Genomic DNA, 20,530 nt, shown 5'->3' with positions numbered 1-20,530 from the left:
CTCAGTTTTAAATCATAAGAACATTAAAGAACCAGAGGTGCGGCGGACATCATCCAAGGAGGAGAACGCTCCGTTTTCCTATTTTAAAGAAAGTGACAAACATCAGATATCTGCAAGTAAATACCTCAAAACCTATAAAGGGTTCTGGAAAAGGAAGAATTGGCACAAAGTCCCACCGTTTCTATATTTTAATACACTCAAGCATGTCAGCTGATTCAGTTTGGCAACAGAAAAATCGATGCCCCTGACAAATCTGTTCCTCTTAGATTTAAATACAAAGAGCCTGTCACATTTTGGTTCACACAAGCAGTAGAAGCAGTTACAGTCACTGTGTCCTTAATCTGGTAATTACAAAATAACTTACGTTTGTGCAAAAAGAAAAAAAAAGTAAAAAAAAGTTCAAAATAACATCCTCTTGCTTTGTCATTCGTGGCTGCAACATTTGAGCCTCATTTACAAACTTAACCGTGCAACATAATGGTTTTGCTTTCACTTTGTGCCATAGTCCCAAATAGATAAATATTATCCAAAAATATCCTGTTTCTCAAGTGCGTTCAGTAAACCACAGAAACTCGAGCTGCAGCTCAGCGCCAACCTTTGACCTTTTCTATTTATAAATGAAGTTCTCACATGACCACTGAAGACAGGCTCGGTTTATAAAGAGTCCGAAAGGCTTTTAAAAAGCCCGCAGTAACATTTCAGGAGTGGAGATAGCCGTGGAGTGGTTTTTCAAACAAAAGAGCAAAAAGTGCAGGTTTTTTTTAAATATGTTCAGTGACACGAGCAGAAAGGCAAAGAGAGAGATACGGGTACAATGCTCGATTCCGTCAGTCGCTACAATCTTATCCAAGAAAACATTTTTTTAAATGTTAAATAATTTCTCCGCATTTTAAGCAGGTCTTTCAATAATTGCAGTTGCATCAAATTACATTATTCCCAGCAGAAAACCATCAAAACCAATTCCAGTTTAAAGCTAAAGTCAGAAGCAATCAGAGCACCTACGCTGACTGAAGATCCATAGGATTTTTATCCGGTTACACCCACAAGTTTTATGTAAAAGTGCTTCAGTCTCACGAGTAATGCAAGAGCTCAACAAAATGGGTCTCTTGGTGTCATTAAATATAAAAGTCTTGGTTGTTTGGAGAAAAGACGCCTCGGCGACTGAGATCCGTGTAGCCGAGTTGAAGAACACTGCGAGGAAAAAGCAAAAAAAAAAGGGGCACATTGATGATCCTCCTGTGGAACATCCCAGCAAGACTTACTGCATTGAAAAAAAAAAAGATTTAAAGAATGGCACAAAGAAAGAAATGAGTAATAAGAGCAGACGCATTCCACTGCTTTCAGCCGGCACCTTTTCCGTTTTTCTTGGCAGCTGACGTGTTCACGTGACTTCGTTTTCTTCGACCACAGCGACGACTTTACGCAACAGGAACCACAGTCGGGTTCTCAGTTTGTGTGGCGAGGAGTCCAGATAGAAATAATAATTTAAAAAAAAAAAAGGGGCAAAAGTTCCAGGAACCGACGAAAACGACGTCTAAACCGATGTATGAGTTCTGAGGAAGACTTCTCCGTAAATCCAGCACAGGTCTTCCCCCAAAGTCCAAACACGTCGGTGCACGTGTGTGGGTCGAGTCCTGCTCTCTAGTTGTACTCGAACTTAAAGTGGAAGCTGCCGCCACTCTCAAAAGGGTTGAAGTGAAAGGGCCAGCCCCTCTGACCGCCGCCTCCGCCTCCTCCCTGCTGGCTCTCTGGGTCCAGCGGATCCTCGCCTGCGTCAAACTTCTGTCTCATTTCTGCCGAATCGTGGGGAAGAATGAAGACAAAGTTACGGTTCTGAAAGGTTGAGCTTCATTAAATGAATCAAATCTTTCCGACTCTCTGAACTGGGATAAAAACATTTTCACATATTTCACAGCAACCCTACAGCTCGCGTTACATCTAAAGCTTGAACTGTGCAATTCCTCAGCCATTAATATTTCCCTCTCAGTTATTTTCCGAAAGGGAACGACTTTTTTTTGCGAAAAGTCTCTCTAGATAGCAGCTAAACTCCCCAGATCCTAACGCATCAGGTGCGTGAGCTCCTGACCTGGGTCGGTGAGGACCTCTTTCGCCGATGCGATGTCGATAAACCTCTTTTCTGCTTCTTTCTTCTCCGACTCGGACTGGAAGTTGTCAGGATGCCACTGCTGCGCCAGCTTCCTGTACGCCTTGATGATCTCCTGCTTATTAGCGCTCCTGAGGAGAGTTAGAGGTTAGGTTGATGTCAGTGAAGATGGGAGCCAACGCGGCTTCTTTACAAACTTGGCTGGACCGGTTACCTGCTGACACCGAGGATCTTGTAGTAGTCCCTCTTACGGGAGACTTTGAGTAGTTTCTGTGCTCGTTCCAGCCCCTCTCTGATGTCACCGTTGTCGCCATCAAACTCCCTGGCTTCCTGGTAGTCCTCCACAGCTGAAGTTAAAACAAAAATATTAAAGTAAAAGTCTCTGCTGCTTGTGCGTCGGTGGCCCTTAAAGGTGGCTTGGGCCACATTTGTGTTCACATCACCTTCGAATGTGGGCTGAGATCTTAGCGTGTGGCTCACTTCTGTGACCAAAGTGTTAAAGGGATAGTTCGCCTCTTTTGACATGAAGCTGTATGACATCCCATATTAGCAATATCATTTATGAACATTTTCTTACCCCCTGCTGTGTACTGTGAGCAGAGTTCCAGCCTCGTTTTGGTGTTGATGAAAGTAGTCCGGCTAGTTGGCTGGGGCTTAAAAAATAAAGCGTTTTGTTTCTCAAAACAATATGCGTTCTAAAGAGTAATACATTTGCATCACAAAATCGTTCTCCAGGAAAAAGTCAGACCTCACAATCGCCTGCTGTGCAGACCGAGCAGTAAACACCGTAACAGGTGCGGCTGTCAGCAGGCGGCAGCACGCAGTGATACGAAGGGAGAGAAAATAGCACCAAGCGACTGTGAGGTCTGACTTTTTCCTGGAGAACGACTTTGTGATGCAAATGTATTACTCTTTTGAACGCATATTGTTTTGAGAAGCAAAACGCTTTATTTTTTAAGCCCCAGCCAACTAGCCGGACTACCTTCGTCAACACCAAAACGAGGCTGGAACTCTGCTCACAGGACGCAGCAGGGGGTAAGAAAATGTTCATAAATGATATTGCTAATATGGGATGTCATACAGCTTCATGTCCAAAGGTGCGAACTATCCCTTTAAAGAGAACACAAGAGAAGTTTGTGAACCTTGTGAACTATGTGCTTCTGACTCATTTTGAAGCAAAGTGACCTGCGTTATACACATTCCCGAGCTTGAAACTGCCCTGGAGCGCCCGGGGGCTGAGATGCTGCAGTATTCCCGTGTATGGAGTACATGTGCAGGACTCACACACAGATTTCTCTTGATGACAGTGTGTTACATCCCACAAGCGTAGTGGGAAGAGCCAAAGAGAGAAAAATCTGCCCGATTCTCTCCTGTTTCTTTTAGCTCTGCATTTTAATTCTAGAGCCTTCCAAACAGAGATTTTGACTGCAGTAAAGAGGAAAAATCCTCTATTTTCTGGTGAATGTTTGTCCCGTCACCTTTCTCATAGTCCTGGAGGAGGATGTAGGCCTCTGCTCGATCTCGGAGGATGTTGGCGTTGCGAGGGTCTCGCTGGTGGGCCTCCGAACACGCGTCTATCGCCTCCGGAGCCAAGTTCAGCTATAAAATGGCAAGAAGCAGGAAATATGTTAGGAGAAGAAAATAAGACTGAACCACACTCTTTGTAGAAGTTTGACAGCTTAGATAAATGGATTCATGATGTCATTTTCTCACCTTAACGAGACAGAAGCAGATCCTCTCCTTTGCCAGGTTGGTATAATACAGAATGTTAGGTTCTGTCTTCATCACCGATTCATACTTATCGATGGCATCTTGACACCTGATTGAGGTGAGAAATTAAATTATTTTGGGACATGAGCATCACCCTAAATCACAGGATTTCAGCTTACAAGCATCTGCAAATGTCCCCCCAGATGTGCTGACCTCCCCTCCTGAATCAGCTCCTCTGCCGAGTCCAGCTGCTTGCTGAGCTTCTTCACCTGCTTGTAGTGGCCGAAGCACTCTTTGTCGTCCTGGTCGAGCTTCAGACACTCTCTGATGTGACTGCGTAGAAGCAAAAAAGGGCAAATCAGACAGTGGGGAAAAAAGAATAAATAAGGCGAAACAGAGAATCACATCTCTGAAAAGGGAGAGAACACCTCATTTGCAGGGCTCTGCTGTCAGTGTGATGCTCACTTGAGTGACTCGCGGTGCTCCCCGAGGCTGTAGTGCAGCATGCTGAGCTTCAGAAAGGCTACGCGGTTGTCGTTGCGAAGCCTCGTCGTCGGCGTAAGATCCTGGATGGCTTTCTGTGGATCTCCCATTCGGATGTAACATTCTGCACGGAGCTCCCGCGACTCAGGATCCCAGGGACAGATCTGAGGAAGGACGCGAACATTTAGACACGCACACTGATCCATCTCAGCATCAGACTTCGCTTCAGAGTCCAGTTTTCTCATTTCGGCTGAATAATAACATATAAACTAACATAAATCCAATCAATAGTCATGTTATTTAATTATCCAAGCACAACAAGAGTATTATTGTGCGGTTCTGATTTCCAACAATCCCTTCAAAGATCACACGTGCCTCTATAGCCCTCTCCAACACATTGATCGTGGTGCTGTAGTCTCCTTGGTGGTATGCAGCGTTAGCATCCTCCTGCAGCTCCTCCAGCTCGTTGGTTTTCATCAGCTGATCATGAGCTTCTGGGTGGTTTGGAGAGCGCTGCAGCTGGGAAAAAAACAACCAAAAAACCAATGAGTTCTTCTTTTGACGGCAAACTCACACAGGACTGTCAGTCAATTCAACCTACCACAGCTTCAAAGTCCTCTCTGGCTTCCTGTGTGTTTCCTTGCTTTAAAAGGATATTCCCTCTCTGCAACCGGGCCTGAAGGTGAGACGGCATGAAGAGGAAATGAGGCAAGGCATCTTTATTTATATAGCTCATTTCATACCACAGGCAATTCAATGTGCTTTACATAAAGACAAGGCATTTAAAAGAATAGCATAAAGCAGCAATTTAAAGATAATAAAAAATAAATAAATAAATAAATGAAAACACAGTTAAAAGCAACAGAAGAAGAGGGGGAAAAGAAAAATATAAACCCAACCATAAGCACACCGAAAGAGAAATGTTTTTAACCTGGATTTAAAAGTGCTTCCAGTTGGGGCTGATTTCAGTTCTGCTGGTAGTTTGTTCCAGTTGTGTGCAGCATAACAGCTAAAAGCTGCTTCACCAGGTCCAGTTTGAACTCTGGGCTCCACTATCTGACCTGAGTCAGTAGATCTCAGAGCTCTGCTGGGTTTATACTCTGCTAGCATGTCGTTCATGTATTCTGGACCTAAACCATTCCGTGATTTGTAGACGAGTAGCAGAACTTTAAAATCTATTCTGTATCTGACCGGGAGCCGATGTAAAGACCTGAGAACTGGGGTGATGTGATGTGATCTCTTTGTTCTGGTTAAAACTCGGGCTGCAGCGTTCTGAATGAGCTGCAGCTGTTTGAGACTCTTTTGGGGGAGTCCAGTCAGAAGACCGTTACAGTAGTCAAGTCTGCTGGAGATGTAAGCATGAATCAGCTTCTCCTGATCTGTTTGGGACATGAAACCCTTCATTCTGGATATGTTCTTAAGGTGATAAAAGGCTGATTTGGTGACTGATTTGATATGATTGTTGAAGGTCAGGTCTGAGTCTATCAGCACGCCGAGGTTCCAGACTTGGTCTTTAGTTTCTAGAGACAGTGACTCAAGATGTTTACTGACAGCAAACGTCTTCTCTTTGTTGCCAAACACAATGACCTCAGTTTTTTCTTGATTTAACTGAAGGACATTTGGGTTCATCCACTTTTTGACTTGCTCTAAGCAGTCGCACAATGACTCTATAGGACTGCAGTCATCTGGAGACGGTGCGAGATATATCTGTGTGTCATCTGCATCTGCATAGCTGTGGTAGTATGAGGAAGAGTATTGTCAAGAGCGAAGTGCCTTCTGAATGATGTGTGATCAGCTGAACTTACAGCCAGGAAGTCAGGCTTGAGCTCGATGGCACGGGCCAGGTCTGGTAGAGCAGATTTGGACTTCCCCATGGCCAGGAACACCGCAGCTCGCTTGTAGAAGGTCAGGTAATTCTTAGAGTCTCCCTCTACAAAAAATCAGAAACATTAAACTTTAGTTTATGTCAAAGTGTCTAAAACACACCTTTCTTGCCCGTAAAGATAAGTTTGCAGCAAGTACAGGAAAGAACGAGCATTATTACAGCTCACATAAACGTGTCCGCAGGTCTCTGTGTGTAACCTTACCCACAGCTGAGTGGTAGTGGGACAAGGCTTCGGCCAGCTGACCAGCTGCCAGAAGTTTGCGGCCCATCTCCAAGTGGTGCTCGATCTCGACATGAGTCGCCCCCAAGACACCTGTAACACAAAACGGTGGCTGAGCCTCGCTGGAAGGACAGCGTTGACAGGACCACAAAACCCTAACGGCACACCACGATGCAGCTAAACGCTGGGTTTTACTTTTCAAGATTTAGACCTTCTCTCAGATTACAGTCAGGCCAAAAATGATGAAGAGTGAACCAAGACGTTAACATCTGAATGATCTGATGAGTTCATTCCTGTATGAAGCCATTAATGGAAACCTAAAAGGGTGATGGGCACAACTATGTAAAGCGGCACTGACTATTTATATGGTTTAATATGAGCAGGTGAAATATGAGTTAGGAGAAAGACATTTAAGCCGGATTCTCCTGTAATCTAAAATACTAAATTACACCAAGTAAGACCAATGCACGACAAAGAAACATAAAGTCCCAAATACAGATAATAATCAATAAAAAACATTTTCTGCTTTTTTAAAATCACGTTAATATCTTTAACTTTTCAAAGATCCTTATGGTCATCAAGTGCTGCTATAAATGATAAGATACGTGCATTTGAAAGCTGTTTTCAGTTGATAGTTGTATTTTAAAGAAATAAACGGGGGGAAAAAAACAGCCATTTTCTCCACTCAGACTTTTAAAACGTCATAAGCATTTACCTTTCTCATTTTTTTTAGACACTGATTAAATGTTACAAGTTAACTACTAATATTTCAAGAGTACATATTTGTTTACTTGGACAATTATTGCTTTTTATTTTCACAGAGGATCTGCAGGTGGTACCCTGAGGTGCAGAACACAACACAACCAAAAGTGAAACGATTTACAAACGAGGAAACAAATAACTTAAATTTCAAGTATATATAAAAACGAAACAGAAAACACATTTTTTTAAATGTTCAAACTTAAGTTGCAGTGATCATGCTTTGCTTTTATGTCTGTGTACAGTCACCATTATTTCTTGTTTTTCTGCCCAAATCTGGTTTATTTTTATATTTCATTGACCAGTTTTGCACCTAAGAGCCATCGCACCGTCCTGGGAGCTTTATCTGCACACAATCTTACTCCTGCAAAACACCTTATAGTGCAGTAAAACATGATTTTTACCGGCTAAATCGTTGTTATGTCACATCACGAATCGTGGAGTTGAAGTCTTAAAGCGTTGGTTACAAATATATAGCCTTTTTAAGTAAAAAAAGGCCGTCACAGTTTGGTAAACTTTGAGCAGCTTTACTCTATAATCAAGCTGTAAACGTCTAGAAGCGTCCGTGTTTGTGTTTATTGGGGCTTTAATAGTCTTGCTGATGAAAATAAAAAGTGGTCTTACCGTCCAGCTGAATGTCCAAGAGGACACAGAGCAGAGACAAGGAGCACAGGAGCCCGCTAACTCCTGCCCGCCGACACGACTCCATGTCCGGATAAACTCACACCGTCACACCGTCACACCGACCTCACTCACACACTTTCGCGACTGAAAAACGCTGTCTTATTTCACCGAAATGACCGCTTCCTCATCGTTTCTTCGTCTCTGACAGACGGCAGGAACAGCTACGACGGTCTATTTACGGTCCGGGTGGGATAGTGTTCCGTGTGGAAATGAGGCGCGTCGCTGAAAGGTTCCCCAACACAAACGGCACTTCGACCTTTCGTCGAAGCGTTAAAAACTCGACTATCCTTTAAAGAGAAGCAATGTCTCACAACCAACTGGTGGAAAAATGAAACAGCCGACCAAATGCTCACTTTGTAAACGAAACCTCTCTGCTTGTTCTCGCCGTCCCCCTCCTCCTCTCTGCCCTACATTTCCGTGGTTGGTCCGTACGGCGCACATCCGTGTTCGTCCGTGAACGTGGGCTGCTCTCATTGGAGAGATTATTTTAACACTAATGACCCTCCCATAATGTTCCCGCATGGGCCAGGCGGGAATACAGCATTCTATACCCAAGCATCGCCACATACCATTCTCATTACAGTGTTATGTAATGAAGGTCCTTAAAGAGAAACGGCGGAGACTCAGTCCGGTGTTGAATGACTTCAGTGCTGAGAGAGTTGAATTTTTACGTTGCAAACTGCTCTAATAAAAGCTTATTTTGTTAACACTATAACCTGCAGTAAAAAATATTTTCACATACAGTTAGAAAACATGTATTTCTTATTTCCATAATTCATGAAATAGGCTATTTTTACCTTTAGTGAATCTTATCCAATTCAATTTAATTCGGTAACACTTTATTAATCATATTGCTGAAGTATGAATACTTATTAAAGATATGCTGATGTGAGGGACAAACAACAAAGTGAAATCATTTTGTTTTTGTAGCGTGGCAACAGCTTAGGGATATGTGATGATGTCACATACAGGATCGGCAGGTGAAAAACAAACAAATCTAGAATTTGATGCCAGCTACACGTTCAGTAAAAGTTGGTATGGAGGCACGTTAACCACAATGTTGTATCTCCCTTCCTTTTACTTAGATGTTGCAGATTTTCAGAGGAATCTGTGTCCATTTTTGCTGAATACCACATCTCAGCTACTGGTTGTTGTCCTCTTTTTGATGCTCCATACCTTTTAAATAGGATACGGATGTGCTTTGTTGGCAGGCCAGTCAAGAACACACACTCTGTGTTTGTACAGCAATGTTGTTGGAAGTAGTATGGATCAAATCTGGCATTGTTCTGCTGAAATAACCCTGGACTTCCCAGGAAAAATATCACCTTTAAAGTAGCAGTATTCTCCAGAGTACACCTCTGCATCAGTGGTACCTTTTTATGAAGCACCCCCATAGCATGACAGATACTGACTTTTTTTAACAACTTTTTTAAAAGAAATGGTCTATTTTTAGTGTGTTGCTGACATCAAATTGTATATTTGTTTATATTATGTAAATCAAATGAAGCTGGTAATTTAATTTGTACATGTTAAATAAACGTTCAAATAAATTAATAAATCATAGATTTGAGTTATTGTTGCGTTTCAGAAAATTCCCAACTTATCTGTAAACAGGGTTTGTGCATACATAGAAGCGAAAAGCTACTTTTGGTAGACTTAAACACTAAAAATTCTATAATTTAATGGAAATATAACATTTAAACTTCTGTTTCTTTAGATAGCGCACACCTGCTGCATACAATACTTGAAGCTATCCAGCATTTGTGTTGAACAGATGGAACATTTTCCACCATTTTTGTTATTGCTTGTAAAAAAAATTCTATTTAAAAAAAGTTTTTTGGACAAAAATACAAAGTCCCACTTCAGTGTTTACCATGAAACACTTTATTGTGTGCAGTTGTAAAAAAAACCCCAAAAAACCTAAAATTACAATTGAAATGAAACGATAATCGGTCCTCCGCCATCTCTCACAGGTGCTCTACAAAACTGTACAAAACAACACTAATATAATCTGAACTGTTACACTTTGACCTCACAAATGTCTGGCCGTGTTACGCAGATGCTCTTATGATTGAATTTCTTTAGAAAAATTAACGACTTTAAATAGTTAGCTGATGACATCAATGAAATATAAACAGAATCACAGAAAGCATTAAGTTTGTTTGGACAATGGCACGGTGATGAGCGGTGTAGCTTTGTACAATGTTTACAGCCTCAATGCTGTTATTTTTACAGGATATTGTGCTTATATACAGTGCAGCGGTGCTAAAAGTGACTTCTGGAGCTCTCTTGGACAAAAAGCTCCATGTGAAGTGTAAAAACTCAACGTGTTAGATACACAAACAAACGCTGAGGTGATGAAAACGTCCCCGTCGTCATTCCCTGCTCAGACGTAAGCATTTCGTCCGTAAGTGCTGGCAGCCACGCTCCTGCTCGGTGCAACTCCAGAATAAACGGTTCCTCTGGTTTGATGAGGCAGCGGGCTGCAGAGCAAGAACACACATTTCCTTAGTTTGGCAAGTAATTCGCTTTAGGTCTTCAAATCAACAATCCAGAAAACATTTACTTTGTCTTTTGCAGTGCATGCAAACGTGACCTTTTGACCTGAACATAAGACCAGGGGCCCAATATGTCAGGAGGTCTCACTCAAAATGATAAAACACCTCCCAGAAGGAGTCATAAAGCAACCACCATGAGGTGCAGGAGATACACCAATTAAAAAAAAAACGAACAAAACATAAAATGGCCGCAATCTGGCGTAAAGCTTCACAATTACACATGGTCTTAATATCTTTAGCATTTGACCAAACCATATTCACATGGCTACAGTAACCGAAAAGAGATAAATAACAAACCTCAGTGACCTAAATGTGATGCTAAATTACTGCAAACATACACAAAAAGACTATAAAGAGATGCAGAATGACCAATGGGAGATAAAAAAAAGGACCAAAATGAGACTCGCAATGACTGAAATGTGGCAAAAAAAGAGAAAAAGTATCAGCACGGCAAGTAGGATTTTATTCTTTGGTTTGTTTTTACACATTTGTGCTGTTTGAGTCACAGTCCATCCTTTTTTCAGCTTTGACAAAGCAAAATGTCTTCGGTCTCATAATGAAAGCAAAGTAAGCTACGACCCGTTTACAATCAGGTGAATTCTTCCTGCGAAGCACTCTATCCGACCACCAGGGGGCGCCAAACTCTTTCTGCAGTAAGCATTCTGAGCCCATCAGAAGCCGCTTTTCATGGCCGCAGATAGCCACACTCACTTAATCCTGGCATTTCTGCACCACAGAAACATGACTATGATTCGTCAGATAGGTGCTTCTATTACATTTCAAAGGGAAATGAATAAAGCTTTGCCACAGTTTAGTGAAAAGTGTCTTCACGGGTAACTTTTGGGATCTGCTCAGTGACAAAACAGCCCTCACAAGGCTCTCAACAAAAAGGTTAGAATGCACATCAGAGAATGCTTTGATTAATTGTGGTTAATCAACTACAAGTCGGACAACTGCTTAGTGAAAAAGTAACTGTAGATCCTTCAGCTCTGTACAAAACACAGACACAAAGAGATAAAGTTGTTGGTGTGAACTCACTATTTTTCCTCTGTGGCCATTTTGCAAGAGCAGGTGAGGCAGGACCCTCCAGCGATGGCGAGCACCGCCGAGCACCAGCCGATGTAAAGCCCCTCTCCTATTTCAAACCTGCGTCACAGAGCAGAGTTTCAGTCAGCCAACACCTGACCTGAAGGCCTATTTGTCCCACGCCACCTCCACCGGCAGCATCTCACCTTATCCCGGGATAAAAAGGATCGAAGAAGTCCTGAGTGATATTGAAGGCATACCAGGACACTGACACCATAGTGCAAATACCTGTTGAGAGACAATTGAGTTCTTTAATGGTTGCGAAAGCAGAAGTGGGGCTGCCAGTAATTTAAAAAGTCTTAAAGAAAACCAGGAAGAAATTTATGGAGGACGGATTTCAGTGTGTGCAATAAAACATAATCAAGATTTATCGTTCTGCTGAATAACTTCCTTTATCTTCTGTATTTATAGGGCTGTATATCAGCAGGTCATAACCATCAAAGTGCTCTGAAAAGCCTTACTTTTTTCAGTGCTTTTTGTTACCTTGAAGTATGAAAAGGACCCCAGCGGTGCCTGCGATCCTCCCTTTGAGAATGTAGTTTTCCCCCCCGGCTTTAGAACACTGGATTCCGATCAGGGCTGCAAACAGTCCAAAGGTGCCCAACACTATCGATGCAATCATCAGGGCACGAGACGCTTGGATGTAACCTGTGGTGAAAAACCCAAAAAGCAACCGAATTCAACAACGCTGCCATCTGTTGAGAAAAAAAGTGCTTAAAGTTATGAGCCCAGTTTGAAGATTTGATGTTTGCTTTTGGGACTTTTGGGACTTTTGGGACTTTTGGGACACGTAGAATCATAAAATTCTTCTTTAATCTGTATTTTTCGTTATATTACCTCTTTATTCTCTAACAAACAGATCAATCATGGGTAAATATGTAGAATACGCATATCAAATCCACTTAAAACAGTTTCTAACATTAACTAATCCATTTTTTTTAATCAACATACCGCTCAAAGCAAGCAGCGAAGGGAACTCCCTGCAGTTGTGCACCCCGGTGGAGTCGGTGGCACAGGACATCCACAGGTTCTCGTAGATGGTGGAGGTGGTGATGACGTTCCCATCCACGGTGGAGGTCTTCCAGTAACGGTTTGGCAGCGCAACCCCCACCATCACCCATCCGACGAACCCCAAAATTAAAGCCACTGCTTCCACGATCGGATCCATGACCCTTCCACAACCCGGCAGTCGGTCAAAAAGTAAATCCAGACGTCGGGTTTTCTGATAAAAAATCTTTAGGGTTTTGTTTGTGAAGATCAGATCACCTGTTGAGGAGTGAGAGTGTGAGGAGTCTGCTGGGGTGTGAGATGCATCGAGCTCTACGGATATGTATAATGATTTATATGACTCTCCTCCCCCTATCGTCTGCGCACACACACACACACACACACACACAATCTTTCTTTCCTTTTTTTTTTTTTACATTTTACACCCCTGAAACTCAACAGGTGTTTATCGGCTCAGTCTCAGGGTCCAATGGTCATCCGTCATTTTTAATGTCACTGTGCTGTGGGTGTTTTCGATCACATTCAAACTATCAAATGCTTTGAAAACATATAGAATAAAAAAAAGTTGTGATCTTAATTATGAGCAGCTTTTCTAAAATGTGTCCAAATTTAACAAACAGTCCAAGATTAACAACTTTTCAGACGGATTATCACAACGTTTTCCTCTGAAAGATTGAATTAATGCATCTAAAAGCCTCTAAAAGCCTTAATAATTGCATCATGAATGTATATTTTTCATGTTAGAGGCTACACCTTGTTTGTTTTATTGTTTTGATTTGAATATCTCAAGGCCGTATGACACAATAACACAATCGCCAGAAGTGTCGCGCCCAGAACAATGTCAACACTGAAGTGGTGTAATTTAAAGTCCCAACGACCAACCAGACAAAAGTCCAAAGTTACCCGGTTCATCTCTTGGTTTCTGTGTTTGTCCGGAGTCATTAATAACTGTTCTGATAACTTTTGGGTCAGAGCCACCAAATCCAGGCCACCACGAGATCGTTGCCCTGATAAATCTTAACCTGCATTTGAGACAACGTTGTCAGGCGTATAGAAGCGAGAAGATTTATGAAAGAAGCAAACTCATTTGTTTAAAGGTCAACAAACGAGGCTCCAAAAATAGACCAACTCGACTCAAGCTTCTCCTTGGTGAAAGCGTTGGCAAAGAAAAGTCAAAATCAACACAACCAAACCAGAATCAAATGCTCTGAGAGACTCAGCCCAACGATGGAACATGTTAGAGAACAGAGAATGATCAGCAGGTTGTTTTTCTCGTCCATAAATCTGTTTAAATCAGGCTTTGGGCTTAAAACGCGGAGTGTTAATCATTAACAAATGATGAGAATGTTCAAGCTTTTGACGATTTAAAAGATTACAGAATATAGACAGTGACCAATTTATTTCACGTCAAGAAAAAAGAGCAACTATAAAAGGACCCATGTCAGTCAAAACGGGGATTCTCTTGCTGTAAAAGCATTTAAAAATCGAATTGTCCACATTTTAAAGGAAGATTCCAAGATTTTAGAATAATAGTAAAGACTCAAACAGTGGAGGCGGAATTATCTAAATATTTTTAGGAGAGACGGCATAAAGATAAAGAAAAAACTTGACTGAAGTCCTGCTTTTAAAGTATATCTATAAGGAAACGTATTTAAAAGTCAACTTTCTAAAAAACAATATAATTTCACATTATATAGTATGAGTTGTGTCACTTCTTTATACGTTTAAAAGCTGGATTTTACTGTTCTTGCTTTTTGTGTCTGAGCTCAGTCTTTCTTTCCATTTGCATGTGATTATTACTTTCCTTGTGGAAATGTTTGTTTTTGTTCAATTTATTAAAGATTGTTCGGTAAAATTTCAGAAAATAGTGAGCTATGGAATTAGGATCGAACTCAGATCCCAAAGTCAGGATTTTGGATCAAAATGGATTCAATTACATCCAAATTATCAGAGGAATCGTAAGGAAAAGCAACAAATTTAAAGATATGTTTTGAACAGTAGTTCATTGGTTTTCTGTGAATTAAAACAGACATTTAACTTCAGCTGCACTTTGTTTTAAGTGTTTAAGTGTTTAAGTGAGAAAAAGTGGATTTCTGTATCAGTTTTAACCCCAAATTTTGTATAAAAAAAATAGGACAAAGATGACACATAAAACGTAGAAACTGAGACATTCAGTTGTTTTTAGATACAGTTTGTTGGTTTACATCTTTTCCAAATTTCGTTACTTCTTCTGTGGTGAATGAGGAAGAGGTAATATTCACTAACGCACATCCATACCATCACAAATGCTGGATTTTGAACTGCATGCTGTGGGGTCTTAGCCCAGAGGATTCATCGTCAATGATTTCCAGTTAACAATTTCATGTCATTTTTTATCTGAAATGAACTTGGACCCGGGGAAGATGGCCGGGTTTCTGGATCATGTTTATATACATTTATTTCTTCCCGAGGTAGCTCTTTGATGGGGCTTTGAGAAATGTTTCTGAGTTCGTGCTGTGTCTGTTGGTTACACCCAGTTAATACTGGTTTTCAGCCTTGTTCACAGCTTTCACTTCTCAAATTTCTTTTTCTTTTAAAAAGGAGCAAATAAACTGTTGAATAGGTCATTAATACTTCCTTTTTATCTGCCCGTGGTGGTTTTCACACATAAATATGCTCTATCTCACACCCAATGAAGGTTTCTTTAGACAGGGTTTGATTCCTATCTCATTCTCAGCCTCGTTAAACTAACATTTTCTTCCCTTAAATTATGAGCAAATAGACTTTGTTCAGGTTGTTGACGGTGTTTTCTTATTTATGGGGTGATTAAAAAGAAACATTCAGAATCTTTTCTGTTAGAACAATTCACTCTAAAACGCAACGCCAACAAAATGCAAGAATTCTGAACATTTCCTTTAATTTATTTTAGTATATTTGAAAGTGATGCATGTTTGAACATACAATTTAAAACCCAAACCTAATCCTAATTTAAGGAATCAGCTTAAGAAGTTATAAGTGGTAAAAAAAATGTGACCTTACTCACCTGTGGGGCCTCGTTCAAGCTCTTCGTGTTAAGGAAGCTCAAAGTAGTACTTAGGGTGGATGTTTTACAGAGATTTGTTGCTCAGTTCATCATCAACCTGAATATTTCGCACTGGTGCTTCATTATTCCTGGAACGCTTTTGCCATTCATGCTAACTGGATTCAATGCAACTTTTCAGTTATCTACAACCCTTTAAACAGTTTAAGAGTGTAGATGGATATCAGCTAACTTTTACTGCTACAATCAACGTTTCAGACGTCATTAAATCACGTCTCTGCACAGATGAATGATGTTTTTTTCACTTTTGATTATTTTTTTTAAAGTAAAAAGGATGTGATTATGTCTAGGAGCAAAGAAACACCAAAATAACTCAAAGAGTCATTATCAATTTAATCCATCTAATCACACATTTATTGACATTATGGACAATATTCCAGTGATAAATATATATATAAAACATCTTTCGTTCTGCTCCCATCTCTGTGTAGGGAAAAAAAGCAGAGGTTCAAACCACAGCTGAAGCTAAACCAAGAAGCCGACCTCACCTTCTGCACCTGCACCTGAGGTGCTCTAAAAAGTGGATCCTGACCCACTATAAAGGTCTCATTTTACAACCAAACTGTTTGCAAAGCTCATCTTTACAGCGTACTTGGCTGCATCGTTGGTTGCTGATAAGTTTGTGCATTTAGAAGAAAAACATCGCTGAAGGTTTGTATGCAAAAAGAAAAGTTTTATGTGACATTTTCTTCAGTCATACCTGGAAGAAAGGCCATAACTTTTCATCTTCTTTCCAGGAATAAGTCGTTAAAGAGACATGGGACGAGCACGTGAGGATGAGGCACGGTGCGGATGACTGCACAGAGGTATGAAAAAACAGGCCTGTGTCCACTGGTTTACTCAGAGGAGGCCCGCAGGGAACTCTGTAAGAAATAGGGAACATTTAAAAATATTCTTGCTTGATTTAGAAAAAAAATGGTAGTAAAACTAAATTGAAAACTTTCAAGTTTGTGAAAAAAGATAAATTTTTCTGTGGAAACTGTGTTCAGCAGTTTGTTCTGGGCAGTAGATTTAGATTTATTGCTGAATTAAACATTTTGACATGAAAAAATTTGAATTTGAATCGTTTTTCCACACTTTGATTACTGTTAAATCACAAAGTTATCATTTATCTCTAAATATTCCCATTATTTCACCTTATTTGAACCCACTGAAAATAAAGCTTTTGTTATAATGTGTTAGAACCATATCTTTTGATCTTTTTCTTTAATTATGACAGAGTTCATGTCTGTTGCTTATATCAGACAGACTCATCCCAGAGCTCAGTGGAGTGGGAGGATTCAAAGGTCAAAGGGGTTAAAGTGCTTCTACCAATCAGGTTTAAGCAATACTTTAAGAAATAATAAATAAAAATGTGTGTTTTTTTTAATTTTATAATTTTGCCATCCAACAATCAAATGATAAAAAAAAAAGATCAGCCGCTTTTATGTTTAACTCCTCATCAAAAACACATTAGGACCTATTTGATATTTTATCTGTATGATCTATATGAGATTAATAGCCTCTTGAGAAGCGCCTTTAATGTGAGGAAATCTTTAATCAGATCAGACCAGAGATAAAGAAACGTGTAACTCAGGATCCAAAGGCACCCACAGGAACAGAGAGGCAGTCATAGCCCACGGCAGCATAACAAAGAGATGTTTTTCTATCACCTGAGCCAGTTGTATCCATTCGCTTGAATGTTTTTAGCCTAAAAATAAAGGTAGAGATGGGTGAAGACTCCTAGAAACCACAAGTAAACCTGCACTCAGAGAGAGGAGAGCTCTTTTGGGATGTTATGATACACAGATGTCAGGTTTAAAAGTCTGTTCTGGATTTCACAGAAAGCCAGCGAAGCGATGCCAAAACCAGAGAAGTGTGATAACTCATGTCTATTCCTGTCAGAACCCTTAACTGCAGCATTTTAGATCAGCTTGAGGCTTTTTAGAGTCATGTGGACATTAACATCATTTAGATTTACAGCAGTGGATCATTAAAAGAAAGTTGCTCAAAGAAACTTTTAGGTTTGAGGTAAAGGATGCATCCTGGCCAAGAGTTAAGGGCTGTGAAAAGTCTTGAGACACCCCTGTTGCTCTGTGTTTTCATTGGTGTCTTAATGATTAAAAAGTCTGGCACTTTGGAAGCAAATTTGAAAGAAGTGAGGGGTTCAATCAACTGAACTGGTTAAGACCTTCAGTGCAGACAGTTCAGTTGATTGAATGAAACAAGTCAGGGTTGGAACAAAAACCTGCAGCCACACCGGCCCTTTCAAGGATCAGTTCGAGACCCCTGACATAAAGGTTTGTGCTACGTCTACTGGAGGTCAAAGTACATGGTTAGACAGTCAGTGGGGTCACATGGCACTGAAAGGATCAGATTATTGGCTAAATTACAATAAGAATGAGTTGAGGAAGGGTAATTATCCTTGGATATATGGCGGTGAATGAATCGGATCAGAGGAACAAAGCATTTCATACTCCCAGGCGCGTCATTTCCACCGGGGACGGTGGGGACGGTGGGGACGCTTCCCCGGCACTTTATCTGACGAGCAGATTTGTCCCCACCACTTTAAAAAAGTAGAGAACGTGCCAACGCCGCTTTTGGCTATAACAAATGTGGATGTATTGATTTGACCAGTCTGTGCCTCATGCATGTAACAGACTACTCTGCTTTCCCAAAAACTATAATTTTATATCATGGCATTCTCCTAACCAAAGACTATTTGATCCGCTCTGCTTTCACTCTCCTTGTATGAATGCGCTTGCGATCAGCCCCCATTGCTGAATAGAAACTATGTTGAATCCGCTCCGCTCCCACACACTGCGCTTGCGGTCTGCAGTCTGTTACATTGTAACGAGCGATGAAAGACGTCGCTGGTGTTGCAGGTGAAGATTCGTCAGTGTTTATGATGCATATCAGGCGAGATAGCCAATGAATGAAAACTTATTTCACAGAGGGGTTGCTGCTCGTTCACTCTTATCCGTCGTTTCATAGCCTGGCAATGTTTGAAAACTTTGTCAGACCAAGGGCTGTTTGTAGCCAGGCCACGTCTCCTGATGCGCTCTTGCTTGGTCGAGGTTTGTCTGAGATTTGTTGGTGTGTCAAGGGCTGTGCAAAAACCGAAATCGTGTACTAAAATGCGGATTTTGAAATACGAATAGGGCCTACTCTTAAGTTTGTCCCAACCCAGGATGTTTCCGACGGCCTAAACAAGACCGCGCAGATGGCTTTTAACTTTTAATATGAGGACAATATCGCGTCAATACGCGTCATCTTATGCAATGCCTATTGTTTATCATGAAACCTCAATTCGGAAGTAATGGGCCTAGCTTGTACCCAGCACTTTTCAAACCTTACTCAGGTTTATGGTAATTGTCCCCAGCACTTCTGAAATCAAACTCACGCCCATGCATACTCCGATACGATAGGTGGCGCTGTACCCATTCCAATTGTTGCTAATAGAGCCACTTCCTGTTGACCTCTTCAACAACAACAACAAACTCAGGCATTTGAGAAAATGGAGAACGCAGAGCAAGATGAAGCTACGTCCCTCTACATTTGGTCTGTGATGAGCTGCTTGTTGCACAAACTCGATGCCCAACGGAGCATTCTCCATCGCGTTGTTTTTCTTTCTGACGGCGACAACAACAGTAATATCGTCTCTTCCGACTTCCGGGTCACGACCCCGGGAAAAAATCTCGAGCATGCGCAGAACGCAAAGTCTAATTCACCACGTGCTTCACCGTCTGCAAACACGTTTATTTTGACTTTCAACCGTGTCGCGAGTAACTCGATTCGATCCAATTTCTTGTCAGATTAAGGTGTCTACATGCACTTAATAACTCAGTCTTATTGTAATTTAGCCAATTATCTGATCCTTTCAGTGCCATGTAACCCCACTGAGTGTGTTTAGAGCCAAATACGATATAACAACCTCAGATTTATCAGAGTTTAAAAGCAGTGAATCCAGGCCTTTGTGTCTTTGTGCCACACTGATCAGCTTTAGAGCTCGGCTCAAGCTATGGCTGAAAGCAAACCAGTCATGTGACCAGTAGACTCTAAACATTCCCTGTGATGCTTCTATTGTATATTATATTTTTTTCTTATGTATTTTCTTTCTTGTGTATTTGCCTGCCTAGGGACTACTGATGAAAACTAGCTTTGTAGCTATAATCCGGAATATTTACATTTGTTTTTATACTGATGTTCATTAATGTGCATTGTCCCTATTCAAATAAATAAATAAATTACATTATTACAGTTCATCACATGTAAATATATCTGTCATCTGCATAGCAGTGGAACTTGAACAGTGTCGTATTGTTATTACTGCTGGTAGAAAAGTCCTCCTGTAGCTCTCTGTGACAACAAAGCTAAAGAAACCTCACACTGTTCATTAACATGTGCAGCACTCTTCTTTTTACAATCAGCAGCAGAGCAAGCCCCAGCACAGAGCCGGCAGATTGTACTATCCATTACAGACCTGAAGAAGATATGCAACAGCTTGGTGCAGACTTCAAAGGACCTAATCTTCCTTCAGAAGTGCGTTCAGCTATGTCTTCTCTTGAAGACAGCCGAGGTGTTGAAGTTCATCTTCTTCTCCGAGGATGGAGAAGAAGCCTTATGTCCTTTGTTCCCACAGCCATAAGGCTTTAACAATGACTGCTGAGTTCTTCTCAAATTGATTGATTGATTTTTCTATTTATTTGTTTATTTAGTCATTTATTATTATTATTATTAGTTAGTAGTAGTATTTTTACTAGAATTGGTATTATTATTGTTGTTGTTAATACATTCATTGTAAATATTTAAACATTTTTGTAGCTACTTGACTAATTTGAATTTCCCCCATTGGGGGATGAATAAAGTATTCTTCTATTCTTTCAATGGAGACAACATTTGGCTCACTCCTGATCCTGAAGTCCAACAATCATCTGTAGCTTCTTACATGACAGAACTGGCTGATTTATCTTTA

The 20,530-nt window shown here is 40.8% G+C and overlaps 2 protein-coding genes across 3 annotated transcripts; both read right to left on the bottom strand.

Moving 5' to 3' along the window:
- Positions 1-173: 173 nt before the first annotated feature.
- dnajc3b (DnaJ (Hsp40) homolog, subfamily C, member 3b) lies at positions 174-8,288 on the bottom strand. Of its 2 annotated transcripts, none has more exons than XM_075450589.1 (12): positions 8,199-8,288; positions 6,385-6,495; positions 6,103-6,227; positions 4,899-4,973; positions 4,673-4,816; positions 4,280-4,461; positions 4,028-4,147; positions 3,818-3,923; positions 3,583-3,703; positions 2,319-2,451; positions 2,087-2,235; positions 174-1,793 (listed from the first exon to the last, which is right to left on the bottom strand). In XM_075450589.1, exons 1-12 carry the CDS (start codon positions 8,284-8,286, stop codon positions 1,642-1,644), a joined length of 1,506 nt encoding a protein of 501 aa, XP_075306704.1. In that variant the 5' UTR covers positions 8,287-8,288; the 3' UTR covers positions 174-1,641. The 2 variants fall into 2 exon arrangements, with proteins under 2 accessions (XP_075306704.1, XP_075306705.1); XM_075450590.1 differs by having other exon boundaries at positions 7,786-8,282.
- Positions 8,289-10,231: 1,943 nt separating this feature from the next.
- Positions 10,232-12,657, bottom strand: cldn15a (claudin 15a). Its single transcript, XM_075450591.1, has 5 exons — positions 12,441-12,657; positions 11,973-12,137; positions 11,636-11,717; positions 11,442-11,549; positions 10,232-10,328 (listed from the first exon to the last, which is right to left on the bottom strand). Exons 1-5 carry the CDS (start codon positions 12,655-12,657, stop codon positions 10,232-10,234), a joined length of 669 nt encoding a protein of 222 aa, XP_075306706.1.
- Between the last annotated feature and the right edge of the window lie 7,873 nt (positions 12,658-20,530).

This window comes from Odontesthes bonariensis, chromosome 19 (assembly GCF_027942865.1).
Source record: "Odontesthes bonariensis isolate fOdoBon6 chromosome 19, fOdoBon6.hap1, whole genome shotgun sequence".
NCBI classification, from domain to species: domain Eukaryota; kingdom Metazoa; phylum Chordata; class Actinopteri; order Atheriniformes; family Atherinopsidae; genus Odontesthes; species Odontesthes bonariensis.
The sequence above is the reverse complement of the archived record's forward strand: the minus strand, read 5'-3'. Positions and strand labels throughout refer to the sequence as shown.